Source organism: Emys orbicularis, chromosome 1 (assembly GCF_028017835.1).
Source record: "Emys orbicularis isolate rEmyOrb1 chromosome 1, rEmyOrb1.hap1, whole genome shotgun sequence".
NCBI lineage: Eukaryota > Metazoa > Chordata > Testudines > Emydidae > Emys > Emys orbicularis.
Window position 1 is genome coordinate 215,324,129 of NC_088683.1, and position 17,685 is coordinate 215,341,813.

General features: G+C 43.5%; 1 protein-coding gene across 1 annotated transcript in view; it reads right to left on the bottom strand.

The window, feature by feature from the left end:
- Positions 1–17,476, bottom strand: part of OTC (ornithine transcarbamylase) — a 37,502-nt gene extending 20,026 nt beyond the window's left edge. The window contains exons 1-4 of the mRNA XM_065423371.1: positions 17,400–17,476; positions 11,649–11,787; positions 10,965–11,046; positions 3,076–3,163 (exon numbers count right to left, since the gene is read on the bottom strand). Of these exons, the coding sequence (XP_065279443.1) occupies positions 3,076–3,163; positions 10,965–11,046; positions 11,649–11,787; positions 17,400–17,476 (386 nt within the window). The remainder of the gene's footprint in view (positions 1–3,075; positions 3,164–10,964; positions 11,047–11,648; positions 11,788–17,399) is intronic.
- Positions 17,477–17,685: the final 209 nt, after the last annotated feature.

A 17,685-nucleotide genomic window follows, 5' to 3' on the forward strand; every position in this document is an offset into this window, starting at 1 on the left:
TGATTTTGAAGCTAATCTTGAGATTTGGGAGCACTGGGTGTGGCAATAGTGCAGACTCATGTAACAGCTCCCAAAGAACCAAGGAGATAGGGAAGTGTTTCCATCCAAAATGTATATCCCTATTGTTTAAAAATGTTTATTGAATAAATGGTTTAATTTTCTAATTCAATGCTACCAAGTCAATAGTGGGGTTGTTAAAATGGCTTTGGGGCATATTTGTTCTTGTATAAGTGGTGGGTAGGTCAAGGGTGCAAGCCTATCCCACACAAATGTAGGAAGTGACCCCTGATAATCTCAGTGGACTATCAAGTTTAATGACTGACTGCTTCAGTGCCACTGCCGCAGCTCAGCATCGGTGCTGCCGTGATGTGTGCTGGCATGCATTGATGTCACAGTAGAAGAATATGGCATACCAGGTACATGGAATGCTGCCAGTGTTTCAGTTTGCCTAATATATCGGACACGCTAAGCAGCAGTAAAAATGTTAAAGACCCTTCATAGGCTAGAACTCTGTTATTGTGTAAGTGTCTGTCTTTAAGAGCTATTACACAGCACAGAGGAGCTTTGTTATGGCCAAATTACAAGTCACTAAAATGTGTTCTCAGTGGAAACACTGACAAACACTGACCTGCAATGGGGCTGTATTTCAACTATAATAAAACCTGTGGGCCTTTTACAGCCCTCTATCCCCCTTTACGTTAAGCCTCAGCCTCTACTATTTCTAAGCCTTTGGAGCCCTAGGTATGAAGCTGTAATTATTTGAAATATTCTCCAGACTCGTTAAAACTCCAGTATTCCTTGTTTTTTATTGTCTGTTTATTTTCATGCTCCTTGAACCAGGCTTCTATACTGGTACCTACCTATATGCTAATAAAACATGCACAAGCACTACTAGAGAGGTGACTCGCAATATTTCATTTGTTCTTTGTGTGAATAGCTCAGTCCTGCTCCTGGGGAAGTCAGAAAGGATTTTGCTATTGACTTCATTCAGAGCAGGAGCAGGCCCACTGTATTTATCAGAACATCTTTGTTATGTAGAGCAGCCTGCCTGCCAGGTCAGTAAATGACCAACAGCCTCCAAACTAAATACAGGGTCTGTGTTTTTCTGGTGCGGTATTGCCTGGGGATGGCTCTCTTAAGTGGTGGGGGGTACTCTCACCCTTTCCCCCCTGTCCCTGGAACCAGTTGCTAATAGCAAAAGTCTATACTCCTCATTTTCCCTGCCAAACCATCCCTTCTTCCTCCCTCTATCAGCTTTGGCAACTTCCCTACCCTCCCTGTCAGTTTGGTTTGCAGGCTGGAGGCCATCCTCCACTTCTCTCTTTCCTTTGACCCTCCTACCTTCATGCTGCCACCACATCCTGCCCTTCTCCAAAATCCATCCATTCCTTAAGCAACAACCTTTAGCCCCACTCTAAACAATTCTCATTTGAATTACTGCAACCTTTCTTCTCTGGCATCAGTCCATCCATCTTCTCAGTCCATCCAAAGTGCAGCTGCAAATATCTTTGCTCTGACCCCATCCAGTCCCTCTTTAAATCCCCTCACCTTTGCCTCAATCAGATGTAGTCTTCACATTCTAGCTTTGGCAAATATCTCCCAGCTGCCATTGTGATTTTTGTGTCCATCTGATCCCCTTTCCCTCTCCCAAGCTTCTCAACTATCTCCTGCTGCTTGCTTTTCAAACCCTCTTAAATGGTGTGTTCTCACTTTACTGCTAGCCAGTAAGAAAACAGCAGGCGGGAAGGGGCTCGGAGAACAGTGCTCTCTTGAGGGGGGGAGGAGCTCTCCATCTGCCTTTAATAGAGCAGGGGAAGCTCTCCCCCTTTTCTTGTAATACTTCCCTGTCCCTAATGTCACTGGAGTTACAGTAGGGATGAATGTGGTCTGGTAAGTTTAAATGGCCTACCTGCATATAACAATAGCTGCTCTAGCAGCTTCATTTGAGGCAACATTCTTAGGTGTAGAAAGAAAGTCACTTTGGGGAAATGAGGTTGAATCCCATTGTAGCATTTGAATTCAAATAGAAGGGAGATGAAGTAGGACTGAACAAAGGAACAACCCAGAGATGGAACCTGAGACTGTACTGTGCCTCACTGACAGCTTAGGCTGCCACTCTCTGCAGCTCCCATCATTCAATGGGCGTTAGAAACCTACACGTATAGCTACCAAAGCAAGCCATTGGGTGGGGCTTTAACTAAAACATGTTAACATTAATTACAATTAATGTATATTCTGGTGTCTTCAATATTGTGTGTTTAGTGGGACACAGGAGGAGAGTGAGCTAAGTGTCCTCCAGCCTGAAGAGACTGCAAGCCTGACTTTCTATCATCACTGCCCCATATCCACTCTCCTTCAACAGATGAAGGTGGAAAAGGACACTCTAAAATGTCCAAAAGTTTGGCCTTTTTCTTATGTTTTCCTTGGATTTCATTGCAGAGGGAAAAGCAATGCAGTATTGAGAAACAATCACTCCAGCTAACGACCACAAAGAACATAGTCAGCAGGAGAGAAAAAACCACAGCTCGCTGATTGTGTTTCTTGAATTGAGCTTGACAAGCCTGAGGTTGTGTGTCTTTCGATGGAGCAGAAAGGACCTTTTGAAAGGTACTAACCTTGGAGCATCTGAGCACTGACATATTAATCTTAAACTGCAGAGGGGCTTCTTAGAAAGCAGCACAATACTCCAGATTGGATGAGTCATTAATAAAGGCTTAATGGGGAGCAAGGCAAAGTGACAGCATCTGCAAGAAATAGCCTCACACTTCTGTGGTTTTTAAAGCTCTGGTCAACTTCCTATAGAATGGAGTGGGGCTCGGGGAAGAATCCAAGGGCTTAATTCACCCCCACTGGATGGAAAAAATGCAAAAAGGTGACAAGTGAATTTTGCAAACTGCGAAAATGTGGAGAATGTTGGGTGCCTTTGAAATTTCATGGAAAATAAATACTTGGGGAGTCTAAAATCATGCAAAAAGTTATCGCCAACCTGGTGTTTTTATTTCACATTTTCTCACCAATTTCAGCCAGATCTACCACTTTCACATATGTAAAACAATCCCATGATATTTTACCAACCGTGCTGTATCTGTGAGACTCTCGTTAATACCCAAATGTATGTCCTGGGTTGTAAGGAAACAAGGATGTCCCCCAAGGAGAGCAAACCCTGCAAAGATTAAAAACAAAACACAATCTGAATGGTTACAATTTGAGATTTAAAAATAAATCCCAGAGAACAGGTATTTGCAACAACAACAGCAGTAAGAGAGGCACCCCCTTGTTTGGGACATTTAATTCCAGACTTCACAAAACACTGGTAAATGCACAGTAGGGTGAAATCCATTCAAGTACAGACAGCCCTCCTAAAGGCCTCTAGATATCACTTCAGACCTATGTTCAAGGCAAAATCCATGCAAGTTCATGCATGGTAATAACCATCACTGAATCCCCACATTAAGGGCTGGGTTATTCTTTTCTCACACTAGTTTATAGCCACTGATCTTAGTGAAGGTACACATGTGTATACATCTAGTTTAAGGGAGATTAGGATCAGGCCCTAAGGATGAAATTCACTCCTGTGCAGGCATAAGACCTATGTGCCATTTTAAGTGGGACTTAAGTACTGGGCCTCTGCACTGATGTGATTTTTACCTTATGGGCCAGATCCTGGCCTCTGTTCTGCCTGCTTTTCACTGCTCCAGTGTGTGATAGCTATCTTAAAGAGCTGGTTGAGAATTATCCCAACATAAGGGAAAATCGCCCTATGCCACTTGCCTTCCTAGCCTCAGCATAGAAGGCATGTTGGGCACAGTCTGGGTAGAGGAGGCCTGGCTGGAGTGTTGCTGTGGGGGCTGTTGCAGATGGGCATAATTTAGCCCCACTCTGACAGTGTTCTAAATGAGATGCTTGAGGGAGCACAAGGCTGGTTTAAAGCCATATTTATGCCCCAACTGCTCAGACGCAGTGACTGTAGCTCTGGTGCAGCTGAAGGTCTGGGCCTAAGGGATTAAACTGGGCTTAAGTGCCCTTGTCAGGCTCCCTCTGCACTGGGGTAAATTTCATTCACTAGAGAACAGGAGAATGGACTGGGTGATCTAGCAGGTCTTCCCATCTCCCATTTTGATTATAGGAAGTAACCAAACAAACCCTAGTATCATCATAGCATCCCACAGGCAGATCAGCATTGTCACGGTAATCTGCTATCCTCTGGAGTGGAAAACACCTCTTCAGTAATTTAGAGGGGAACATGGATCAGCGTTCATGTCACACTCCTGGTCAGTACTTGGCCCGGGCAGGGGTAGCTAAGGATCCAACCAGTGGACCAAATTTGGTGATGAATCCTGGTCACATGCCACCTGAGGCACATTGCACATATGCTAAGTAGTTTAAACACAGCATTTTCAGATGACATTATTTTTCATTTGGGGTGAAGAGAGGGCCACATAAACAATAGAAGAGTTAAGACCCTCTTGTCTGGGAAGCTGTGATCCAAAAGGTGCTGGGAAACTGTTGCTTTGTTAAACCTTAAGGAAGTTTAAAGTAGATCAGCTTTGTTCTCAGCAGCAGATAGCAGTGCAGGCATTGCCATTACTACAGCTTTTCACATGCTTTTGCAAGCATATTAAATATTAAAAGGATAACACCACAACTATTGTTCTTTACAAATGATTGATCTCGGGGTGAATATTAGTAGTTAAAACAAAACAACTATCGTGAGGATCCGAGCTCATGCTGGAAAGTAGAGACAGGTGATGAAGCCATGCACATGCTTCTCACTGTGGCCAGTTTTAAAAAGGAAGCAAAGACATGTGTGTAGGAGGCAAAGCATATGTTCATAGAGCAACATGTGTGCCTTTTGTAAAATATACACTTCGGTGACATTTCATGGAGCATAAGTCAGAGCAGAACATGTCCCTGTAGGTCCCACAAATCCTTCTTAAAACCACTCAACATCTAGCAGAGTGGTTTTCCCCTTTAAGGGCTGGAAGGCCTGGGGCTACCCAACCCTGATTACTAAAGATGCAGCCCTTTGTGGAATCAGATAGTTTCCTATAAAGGGCAGCAGGTGGCTAGCGTGAAGGGGAGAAAGTTCATGAAATAAGAAAGGTGCTTGTAGGAAAGTATTGGATTGATACAGGGTTGTTGGGAAAGTACAGGCTAGTGCTGACAGAAGAATGAAGCCATGGCCAGAGGGCTGCACTCCAGTCAGAAAGATGGGGATTGGCAGCTCTGGGTGGAGTAGGCTGGGACTAGAGGAAGAGTTCTGTGTGTAGCAGAAGAACAAGGGTGAATACTGTATTGACCTTTGTGTTATGGCTATGGACTTTATCTGGGGGATTTTGAAGACTGCTTGAACCATTTCTGTAATTAAACCAACCCTGGGGGGAGCTGCTGTTGACCAAAAGAGAGATTATGTATGTGGTGTTCTTAAGGGGCCTGTGAGAAGGGGCTTACAGAGTAGGGTGCCTGCAAAGTGACTCCTACCTATGAGGGGGCACTCAGTAAAATGACCACCTGGTTACAATCTCCTATAAGAAGTTATCTGGGGGCTTGTTACAAAATGAGAAGTCAAGGCTGGACATCCAAGGACCACATTCCAGTACACTGGTGGAAGAGGTATGACTACTCCCCAGCCTGGTGCAAATATACTGCAAAAACAGTGATTGTTTTTGTTGCCTTATATAGAGTCCACCTATGCAATCCATTTCTACCAAGATTATGAATAATTGGTGCAAAGAGTTGTGCATGCCTATCATTGTTGAGTCTTGGGCTGAGATCCTCCCCCACAGACCCCAACAACTTGCTCCTATCATGGAGGGCCTGAGGAATAGTCTCTCTGAGTCGACAATTTCCTCATTGTTCTTCCACTTCTGACTGTGAGTTGGCTGCCACTGCCTGACAGAATTTGGCATGTAGTGTAGAAAATGCATTTTAAAGATTTAAAATTAAAAGCTCTACTTAGCAGCAATTAGGGGAACATTCCTAAGGGCTGCAGTCTGAAACCTAATGACTATTTTTTAAGGATAGCTTTGGAAGAGGATAATAAGGTACCAAAGTAATCTGCCTTGGTAGTTGTCAAGGCTGCTTCCCCACTTTGAACTTTAGGGTACAAATGTGGGGGCCTGCATGAAAACTTCTAAGCTTAACTACCAGCTTAGATCTGGTCCGCTGCCACCACTCCCAAAGTGCTAATTCCCTTCCCTGGGTAGCCTTGAGAGACCCTTCACCAATTCCCTGGTGAATACAGATCCAAACCCCTTGGATCTTAAAACAAGGAGAAATTAACCATCCCCCTCCTTTCTCCCACCAACTCCTGGTGGATCAAGATCCAAACCCCTTGGATCTTAAAACAAGGAAAAATCAATCAGGTTCTTAAAAAGAAGACTTTTAATTAAAGAAAAAGATAAAAATCATCTCTGTAAAATCAGGATGGAAAATAACTTTACAGGGTAATCAAACTTAAAGAGCCCAGAGTAGGGTTACCATTCGTCCGGATTCCCCCGGACATGTCCAGCTTTTTGATCTAAAAATAGCGTCCGGGGGGAATTTGTAAATGTCCGGACTCCCCCTCTCCCCCCCCCCCCCCCCCCCGCGCGCATGCAGAGCGCGCGCGGCTAACAGGGCAGCCGGCTGGATGGTGCCACTTACATGGGGCTCCGACAGCCAGAGAGAGCCCCTCCTCCCCCATGCAGCAGAGCTCACTCCCTCCCTCCCTCCCTGCATTCGCAGATCGCCTCCGGCAGTCTGGAGCTCCTCCCCCGCTCCCCAGAGTGCCGGGACGAGCAGCTCAGGCCGTTCCTGAGCAAGTTCACAGAGACGTTAGGCGAAGGCCAACAACAAGGGGGCCAGGGGGTCAGAGAAGGGCAGGGAGGTTCTGGAGGGGGCAGTCATGAGACAGGAGGGGGGTCGGGCGTTCAGGGGGGGCTTTCTGGGGGTGGGGGTGTGGATAAGGTTTTGGCCAGTCAGGGTACAGGTAGGGGGTAGGGTCCTGGGGGGCATTTAGGGGGGGGGTCTTAGGAGGGGGCAGTTAGGGGACAAGGAACAGGGAGGCTTAGGTAGGGGGTGGGGTTCTGGAGGGCAGTTAGGAGCAGGGGTCCCAGGAGGAGGCAGTCAGGGGACAAGGAGCGGGGGGGAGGGTTAGGAGTTCTGGGGGGGCTGTCAGGGGGTGGGGAGTGGTTGGATGGGGCGTGGGAGTCCCGGGGGTCTGTCTGGGGGTGGGGGTGTGGATAAGGGTTGGGGCAGTCAGGGTACAGGTAGGGGGTACGGTCCTGGGGGGCATTTGGGGGGGGTCTTAGGAGGGGGCAGTCAGAGGACAAGAGGCAGGGAGGCTTAGGTAGGGGGTGGAGTCCTGGGGGGCAGTTAGGGGCAGCGGTCCCAGGAGGGGGCAGTCAGGGGACAAGGAGCAGGGGGAGGGTTGGGGGTTCTGAGGGGGGGAAGTGGGAGGGGCAGGGGCGGGGCCAGGGCAGGATGGGGCGGGGCCATGGCAGGATGGGGCGGGGCCAGGGCAGGATGGGGGCGGGGCTCCTCCCGTCCTCTTTTTTGCTTGCTGAAATATGGTAACCCTAGCCCAGAGGAATCCCCTCTAGCCTTAGGTTCAAAGTTACAGCAAACAGAGATAAACGCTCTAGCAAAAAGGTACATTTACAAGTTGAGAAAACAAAGATTAAAAACTAATACGCCTTGCCTGGCTGTTTACTTACAAGTTTGAAATATGAGAGACTTGTTCAGAAAGATTTGGAGAGCCTGGATTGATGTCTGGTCCCTCTCAGTCCCAAGAGCGAACAACCCCCAAAACAAAGAGCACAAACAAAAGCCTTCCCCCCACCAAGATTTGAAAGTATCTTGTCCCCTTATTGGCCCTTTGGGTCAGGTGTCAGCCAGGTTACCCGAGCTTCTTAACCCTTTACAGGTAAAAGGATTTTGGAGTCTCTGGCCAGGAGGGATTTTATAGTACTGTACACAGGAGGGCTGTTACCCTTCCCTTTATAGTTATGACAGTAGTATAGCCAGTTTAGACAGTATCCACTACTGGGCACTCTAAATGCCAGGTAGTGTATTCCCTGATATGTTTCACTCATCCATTAGGATGATATAACTTTGTGTGAATATATGTACATGGTGTGTTTATACCATTATGGACCTCACTTTTCTTTCACACTGGTGTGAATTGGGAGTAAGTCCTTTCTAGTCAATAGTGGTATTCCACTATAGAGGAATCAGGCCCTGGGTCTCATGACATGCCAGAATATATCTGAAGTTACCCTCAACTTTGAGTATTATTTGTGTGTCCCTCCCCTATTTCAAACTTGCAGCATATTGTCCATATTTCAGTGTCTGTAGAATGGCATTATTTACTACCAGTCAGTTCACTGATATTTAAGTGCAGTTACAATTGGGGAGGCAGGGCATGATTGAGAGGCGGTATGATTTATGCTAGATCTAATGGAAACATAGGATGGCATTCACCTTTATACCATGACAGAGGGGAAACTTTATTTTACAGACAATATATGACCATGTGGAATGCCCTTTTTTCAACATACAAGGATGATGTGTATGGGACTGTGACTGCAAACAGATGACACTTCCCACAGTAATAGGAAGTGATAGTAATAAATTTGGTAGGCTCTGAAAAAAATGGGTTTATTTTACAAACACTGAAAGTTACTGACAATTCTTAACGTACACTAATAGTTTTAATCTTAATAACATGCTAAAATAATACATGTACTAGAAATCTTCCGTATCAAATTAACATCAAGATTGTATTTGTTCACAAGGACACCATTTCTCCATTACATTTCAAATCCCATCAGAATATTGAGTTAGAAATAATACATGTTGGATGAACTACAAATGTAAAATATGCTCTCATATAGCATTGCAAATTAACATGTATTTATTTTTCAAGAACTGAGTTCTTTAAAGATATGAAAATGGAAGAATCTCTTTTTATTTTTTTTAACATTTCCACAATGTTAACACACACCAGTTTTCTCTTAGATATTGCACTGTGCAATAGTGAAATACAGTCATTTCCAGCTCAATTGTCCACCAGCTTCATGGAGTGTTGTAATGTTTGCTTACGCAAATCCATGAGGACAGATTATCAAAGCCTTGGGACACACGTGACCTTTTTCAAGACCTCAGGGTGATTTGTGCCTGAGAAATGCCATTAGAGATAATGTGTGCCTCTGAAGTCTTGCAAATAACCATTGTAGGCCTCACTTACACTTTAGAAAATTGGTAGGAAATGAATTTATTTCACAACACAGGAGTGTGAGGCATTTGTTATGATTTCAGAGGAAGCTGCCATTTCACCTTAAATAGCAGCTGGGATGTACAGAATTACCATGGAGGTGGAGGGAGGGGGAATACTTGAATCTGCTGTGGAGGCCAGATCTTAGAAGCAAAGGGCAACATGATGCCCGTATCTGTGCTAGACGGAGGAGGGAGTGCAGGGAACAGTCTGACATGTGCCTGGTACACAAGTGCAGGAGACCAACACTAGGTGGCTCTAGGAGGTCTGATGTATAAGGGGGATGGCTGACCTTAACGGGAGTTGTTGGTACATTGGTCAGGGGTTGAAACCCCTCTGAAGCTATGCTGATCGTGATCTGGAAGGAGGAGTAGAGAGGACCATAGAGCCAGCAGGAAGACACAGGACCTCCATGCGGACACCTGTGGCGCCACAAATTGCTTAAGATTCATATGTATTTTGGGGGAATCTTCAGACTTGAGAGCAGAACAGTCTGTTCCTTCCTTCCCTTCTTCCTGTGTTCTCCCTTGCTTCTTACAGAGAAATCTGGATAAAACTCAGTGAGAGGAGCCTTACAAAGTTACCTGTCCCTTGCATGGGACAATTCTACTTGAGGGAGGTTGGGCCCAGTACAGTTTACTTCAGCGTAAATGTGGGAAGAGCAAAGATTTCCCCACCTGGTGGGTATAAATGTCTTCATAAAGAAGACACCAATCCTAAATGATTTATTGGATGCAAAGTTAGAATGGTTAGGTCTGTGCAAAAATATTATGGTCCCAATCCTGCAAACATGTAAGCATCTGCTACGTACATGAGTAGAATTATGTATGTGTTTATTCTTTTAGCATCCATGTCTACGGTGCCTGGTATTATTAGGCCAATATCCCCGTTTCTCCATCCCATCCCAAGTTTGTTTCTCTAGAGGTAGTCATGGGGTTTTTCTCTAATTTAAATTATGATTCTCAGTCTAAATACATACTCTGAGGGCTTGTCTACATGGAGCCTGAGTGTGCAGCAAGCCAGTGTGTGAATGGACAGTACACTAGCTTTCTGCACACTAACTAGTTGTAGGGACCTTGCTGCCACTCACTAAAAATTCCATATTGTGCTCTGGCATACCGCTGTGTCAAACAACAGTATGTCAAAGCACACTACGGAACCTGTAGTGCACAGACGAAGGGTCTACATGGTGACTTAACACATGGCAGGCTTGTGTTCACATCCTGGCTTACCGCACACTAAGTTTCCATGTAGACAAGCCTTGAGATTGACAACAGTCATGCATAATACATTAGAAAGATGTTAGTTATGACAGCCTGTGCAGAATTAAATTGGTGTTACTTGCTAAAATGAGTGAAGGGAAAGTGTACAGCTAGCTAATATGGCATGAAACTTACATCATGAAAACCTTCTGCTTTCTGTTGTTTTATTTCAGTTCTAACTTATTTAGAGTTGACCCTGGGGGATTTTAGTGATCAAAGAGATGTGCCTGTAGTATTAATGAGGCATAACAGAAAAAGACACTGCTCACACTGTTGAGTAAACTGCCATTCTCCTCAGACTTGACTTTCATCCTTGCTGCTCTCCAACCTCCGATGTCTTCTGAGTAGAAACTGCTAACTACATGATTAAGTAATGCTTTCGTGATATGGACAAATGTACTCTGCAGAGAAAATATTTGTTATAACATGGTTTTGTCTAGATTTACCTGTTTCTGTGGATAATCTTGTTCGGGTACTTCTTTTCTCAAAAATCATGGCTAAAGATTTTCCTTGCAACAAAGGCAAATACTGAAAAACAAGAACGGAAAGGGATTTGGAAAATTGTTCACTCATTATTCATTATCTAATATTTGCTTCACAGTTTAATGGCTGTAGGAAATTAGTAATAAAAGCAGTCATTGTATCATTTCTAATCCCCTGCCCCTCCAAAGTCATCACTAGCATTGGGAAGAGTTTGGGAGAAACAGAAAGTTCTAGGGGCAAAAAGCATCTACATTTTTTTGTTTTGTTGTTTTAAACAAATGAAAGAGATCTCTGATTCTTATCTTGCTCCTACACTACATACAGAATAATGCTCCTATTCCTGTAAACCTTTACTTCTGCTTATAGCCCAACTAAAATCATTGGGAATATCCAGTAACAGGGAATTAGATAAGGGGTACACACTTTTGAACAGCATAAATCCCCTACTTCATCCAAAGAACAACATTTTGCCTTTTACTGGCTGGCCCTTCATTTGATGTATACAATTTACACTAATTAAGGGTTGAAGTGGTTGTTTAGGACAAGCCAGTTTAGTTGCTGATTCACATTATCTTGTATGACAATCTTGATTTGGTGAGCTGAGTGACTGAACAAGCAAAATGGATTTTAATTGAAATTTTACATACCTCTCCCTTGTCCTTTATTCTTTGTTTCAAATCTGATGCCGTCCATAGCAAATACTTTATTTCTTCCGCTGTGTAACTTTGCAGAGTTAGGAGGTCACGACCTTTCAGATTAACATTAGTTTGAGTTGGTTGCCCAGACCTACAACAAAAACAGGCTCTTTGTCATTGGGTATTAATATGTTACGCATGCTAAAGCTAATGTACAACCAGCTAACCCTCTTTCACTACTATCATTTGACGCAGCAAGATAACCTTCATGGCCTGTGATAATTAGTTTGTGACTTTTCATCTCACACTAGGGTGACCAGATAGCAAGTGTAAAAAATCAGGACGGGGATGGGGGGGTCCTAGGTGCCTGTATAAGAAAAAGCCCCCAAAATCGGGACTGTCCCTATAAAATCGGGACATCTGGTCACCCTATCTCACACAGCCACAACACTGCACTGTTCGCTATATTAATCACCATTGTAACCATCTCTCTTATTATCATCCATGAAACTGATTTTGTTTCTTATAACTTCTAGTATTTGTATCTGGGTTATATAATCAAATAAACCCAAATGTAGAAAACCACTCAGGGTCGGGTTAAACACTTAAGGCTGCATTGTCGCTTGTTTTGAACAGGGCTGCAAAGAGTTGGGGCAAGATGGCTCCCTGTGCTCTTTTTCCCAGTCCCAGCTCTGGGGTGCTGGCCCAGGACTGCTCCTATGGATATAAATAAAGTTTGATTTGTGAGCCACACGCACACATTTTCAAATTCATTTCCAGAAACTGATATTGCCACTAAGAGAATCCAGCAGCTCATTGCTCAATATTTGATGAGAGCGGGTAGGTTTGAGGGCTCATTCCAGAACCAGATGAAATGGAATATTTATAGTCTCCCGCAGAAGTGACACTGCAAAGTGCATATTATCTTAGATGGCACATGACTTGATCAAACAACCGAGTAAAGCCAATATTCTATAACCTTAAACCAAATAATGGAGACTGATGGGTAATTTAACCCTTTCTCTGCTAAACAGGGACTGATTATATCTGCAACCCTCTTTATTGTAACACAACTTGCACTTCACTAGTTCTAAAGTTTAGAAGGTCCTAAGCCAAGTATGTCTTTCTCATTAACTGCAGTGACTTTAATTAGATCAGAGTCAAAACACCAAGAAGAATAAAGTAATAAATGAATGGAGTTGGTGGGGTTTTATTTGCAAATACCTCCAAGCCAATGCTCAGTTGCAACTGCTTCCAGCTGACAAGTCTTTGAGGCCAGGAATTTCAGAAAAAAAATTCCCAGGAGTGCTACTAGCAGTTGAGCTGAATGGGAGCACCAGTGCCATATGAAGCTCTGGTGGCTTTTTCTGTCTTTACCATCATGTCAAAATAGTGGGACTCTTTTTCTACAATCCCTCTGGCATAGGCAGGACATGGAACTCTGCACACATAAGGTTCCAGACCTTAAGTTGTGGTACCACACACAGACACTGCAGTTCTTAAATCTTCATGTGCAAATATGACAGATCTCATAGTCTGTCACGTTTTCAACCCAAGAAGCAGTAGTTCTCCCTATAACTGAAAATATCCATTCGAAACACTGTTTTATTACTGACCCCTTTAAAAATGTTTGCTCCATCAGATAAATTCTGTCCTCAACTCCTTTGGTGCAGAGGGCTTCTTTGCAGTGGAAATGATGCAGTAGCTGCACAAGTAGGGGCAGGATGTGGGGCAGTTGCCCTGCGTGGCATAAAGCCCAACCTATTGGGATTCACTATATGCTGTCATACAGAGGGGTGGTGGGCGGCAGGGAGGCGCTGGGTCACCACTGGATCCACCGCTAAGCTAACCTGGTTCTTATCCCCAGGGGCAAGGAAAACTATTCCCAAAGAGGCTACTCTAGCCATTAAAGATATATGCTGCAACCTTGCTCCCACTAAAGTCAATTGCAGAACACCCATGGATGTCAGTGGGTGGAGGATCTAGCACAAAAAGAGATTCCACCAAAGTTGGCACAGGAATGTCAATTGAAAACTTTCCTATTTAAAAAGATTCAGAAGCTTCAAAAAGATTTATACCTGGTCAGAAGTGGTTAGTACTGTGCACTAGCATCTGGGCCTGATCCTGCACTCATTCTGCACATTCACACACAACACCTGTTGACATCAGGGAGTTTTGCATATGAAATAACTGCAGCATCAGACTGGATTGTTTTATTGTTTTCCTCACCCCCACCCCCCCCAAATGTGGAAGTTTGTTTCAGGGGATATGTATGGCATAGAGACCAGGAATAAGAGTAGCCTTATGATGGTATTTACCAAAGAGAAAATGGGACACCATGTGGGGCTAGCCTGAGCACCCCCCAACCCCCATGGGTCTGTCCTGAGCCATTTGCCCAAGTCCCCCTACACCCCCCACCCAGGGCTGGCCCGAGCACCCATACCTGCACAAGGCTGGCATCACTGCGTGCGAGCCCTGTCTGCCCCCTCTGTGCAAGGCTGGGGGCTGGCATGGCTGCTTGCTTGAGCCCTGCCTCCCCCCCTTATATAGGGCTGGCATCACCGCTTGTCCCCTCACACGTTCAGCCGCACCCCACTTTTTTGTCAAAAGGGGGCATTTGTCCCATTTGCTCTTGCCAACTGACAGGGCTTAAAAAAGGAACTGTCCCAGCCTAAACAGGACATATGGTCACCCTAGAGTAGCCCATATTATTTTTTAAATCTGACACTGATGGGTTGTTATAGGATGGAATTTTCAGAAGCATTGGTATAACTGTGCGAAGTCAATGGTAAAACACTCACTGACTTCCATGGGAGCAGAGTAAGGCCAACCTGGAGCACTTTTGGAAACCTCACCCATAATTATTTTACATTTTCTTAGTAACAAACATCTATTAGTTGTATTTTAGTAGCTCTGAGCCAGGTTTACAAAGGCACCCAAAGACGTGTGTAGTAGAGCTGGTTGAAAAATTTCTGACAGAACTTTTTCTCCAGAAAATGCTGCTTTGTGGAAACATTCTGCAGGAAGGTACTAAGTCCATTGAAACTTTCCATAGAAACCAACCTGCCTAGTTTCCTGCTAGCCCAGGCTCCCCAGCCTGCTGGGCAGCTGCCACCTGGAGCTTCCTAAATCTGCAAGCAGACAGCGCTTTGAGGAGTCAGGCAACACAAAGAGGCAGCTGCCCTGGGAGTCAGGCAGCCAGGAGCAAGCTGAAAGCTCCCATTTCTGGTTCTCCCAGAAAGGAATTTTTCAGAATTTTCCTCTCCAGAATATTTTTGATTTTTTTTTTACTTTGCCCTGACTTGGAACAATTTTTTCTCTCCAAAACATGGAAATTTTCCACTGGGAGAGAAATTCCATTTTCCTGCCAGCTCTAATAGTTAGTGATCTAGTGCAATATACAAAAGCACCTAACTCTCATGGTTAGGAGATTTTGTAAATCCCACTAGATGCCTAGCCATATATCTAGATGCCTAAATCCCTTTGGAAATCGGGCTCTTTGAAGTTCACAACATTTGTTAACCAACAGACTAGTAGATCCTAATTTTTAAATCTATATGTTCTGTTGTTCTTAGCGAGATATTTCTGAAGGGATAGGTTTTGTGGGCTAACAAGATCTATAGCTTTGTCTAGCAAAACTTAAAAATAAAATACTATAAAAATAAAGCAATAAAATAAAATTTAAAATTGAATAACTAAGAAAACAACTAAAAATCACACAAAGCACTCAGTGCTATCCTTGCAACCCATACAGGTATGGTATAACCAGCAAAATCCTTGACTTGCATGTATGTTCAAGTGCTCTAGCTGATATTACAAGATACACACTGACATATACCTGGGCGCTGAAGAGCAGATTTGACTTTGAGCCTTCATATGTATTGGGTAGTCTTCACAATCTCATGAAAAATAAAATAGCAAGGCAGACTAAATAACAACTTAAATGTGATTCTGCTTCTAACTTTTATGGATATATACTGTAAGAAAACGTTGTTTCTTAATTGTTTCCCTTTTTTTAGATTAGGGCAGGGTGAGCAGGTCACTGAACTGATTGGAACATAAAGAGATGGCATGGGTTTTGTTTGTTTGTTTGTTTGTTTGCTTTTTTCTGAATGGCTCTGGGGAGCAAATGGAAATATTCAATTATTTGACTTCCAGGTTTTTAGCAGATCATCTGAAGCCTAATGTTAAATGTCACCAGACTTTGGGGCCCATGCATTAGTTCTACTTCTATGGCTCTGCAACCTCTTGCTGCTCAGTCACTCCACTCTCCCTCACTGAGTTGTCTCTAACATTTTATTGTTTCCAGCCCTAAAAAAATTTCAGCCAAATTCTGCATGACCCATACTGCTCTCCAAGATTTATTAGCTATGGTCGTCAGCAATGTGTAGTGTTCCTTTCAGGGCCGCCAGTGTCTTTTCAAATGAGGCATTACTGACCAAATAAATACTAGTGGCAGTTGGTATACAGGGAAGCAAAATTAAAGTGTAATGAAAAAAATCATGAGCCAAATACTTTTTTTCTTTTTGAATGGGAATGGCAATTTCCTTCAATCATTATAATAACTGGTTGACTTCCTTGAGCTCTAAACCATCATTTGGTTAGCTGGCATTGATCAGAGCTTATGGTGATATCTTAAGTTTGTAATGGTTGTGTTAACATAGTCTCCCTTATAATCCGATTTAGAGGGTAGTTATGGCTCAAAAAGTGAGACTGTAAAAATAGCATAGAGAGCCCAATTAAATTAGGTGGCCACATTTGAGAAAGGGGAGCCACTGTAGTTATTTCCCCATAATGACTTCCACATCAAGTTTGCTAACCAAAGCAATATTTTGCTAGTCACCAGCAATGCATATGCAAAGCTGGACTACTACAGGGCATTCTTCATATGGGGGAACGAATAAATCAGAGAGCTCAGAAAACATTTTCAAACTGGTCCAAAGGAGAAAGAAGACAAATGAAAATGACTTTTATGGTTTAATGGGATCTGTGCGTATGTAACCCTTGCATACAGTTTTTGAACACTTAAAACTTGTTACATCCTGTTCCCATTGGAGTCAATGTCAAAACATCCAAAGATCTCAATGATGCAGCGTCAAGCCCTAAGTCTCTAATTTTAACTTGTTCCTCAAGTTGTGACAAGGATTGAAAACAGTGTAATTAAATATTGTCATAGATGTATTTTTCAGAGGCCCACATGAGATGCCAAATCTACACTGTTGAAACAATTACAGCGAAGTGCTGCTCTCAGATCTCCATGGTTAGTCTTGACCCTGGTATTATGCTCTTCCTGCATGCACGGATTATATGGCGAGAGAGCAGAACACTAAGGCTGAGATTCACTGTGAAGCTGCGAAGGGAGAATTTTCCCCTTCAGTATTTGATCAAAATACTTGTCTGTAGAAATTACAGTCCCTTACATTATATTCAGATATGTGACTGGGTGTTTATGATACGTGATGATGGTACCTCCAGAGATTAATTGAATTTAAGAACAAACAAATATTTCAGTGTGTGCTGCTAACCCATTTGCAAAGAATTTAACATGATTCCACAAGGACTGAAAAGTGAAAGGATAAAAACCCTCCACTCTCATGTGGAATTACAGTCTGCTGCCTGAAAACAAAGGGCAAAACAGCTCTAAGAACACTGAAGGAGACCTTTAGCTGAGATACTGATCTCTCTACAGAACTCATTACTTTAGTTTCCAGGTTTATGATTCAATGTTGCTAACTGAAGGACAAATCTAAATGTTACACTTACCGAAAATGTTGCACCAGTTGCTTGCTGCTCTTTCTTAAAGTTGCAGCATTGAGCAGGTTCCGCAAATTAAAGAGCATTTTCTTTTAGAATGAAAGTTGCCTTAGTCCCGGAAGCAAAGTCAACTGATCTGAAGTTACATGAAGCAGAGAATGCCTTATATGCTTCAGGGAGAGAGCAAAGGTAGTATCATGATGAGGCAACCTTATCTTGCATTTTCCTAGTTGTGAAATTTGAGCCAGCTCAGAGCTGAGGTTGAATCTCCCCTTATTCAGATTCTACAGATAGA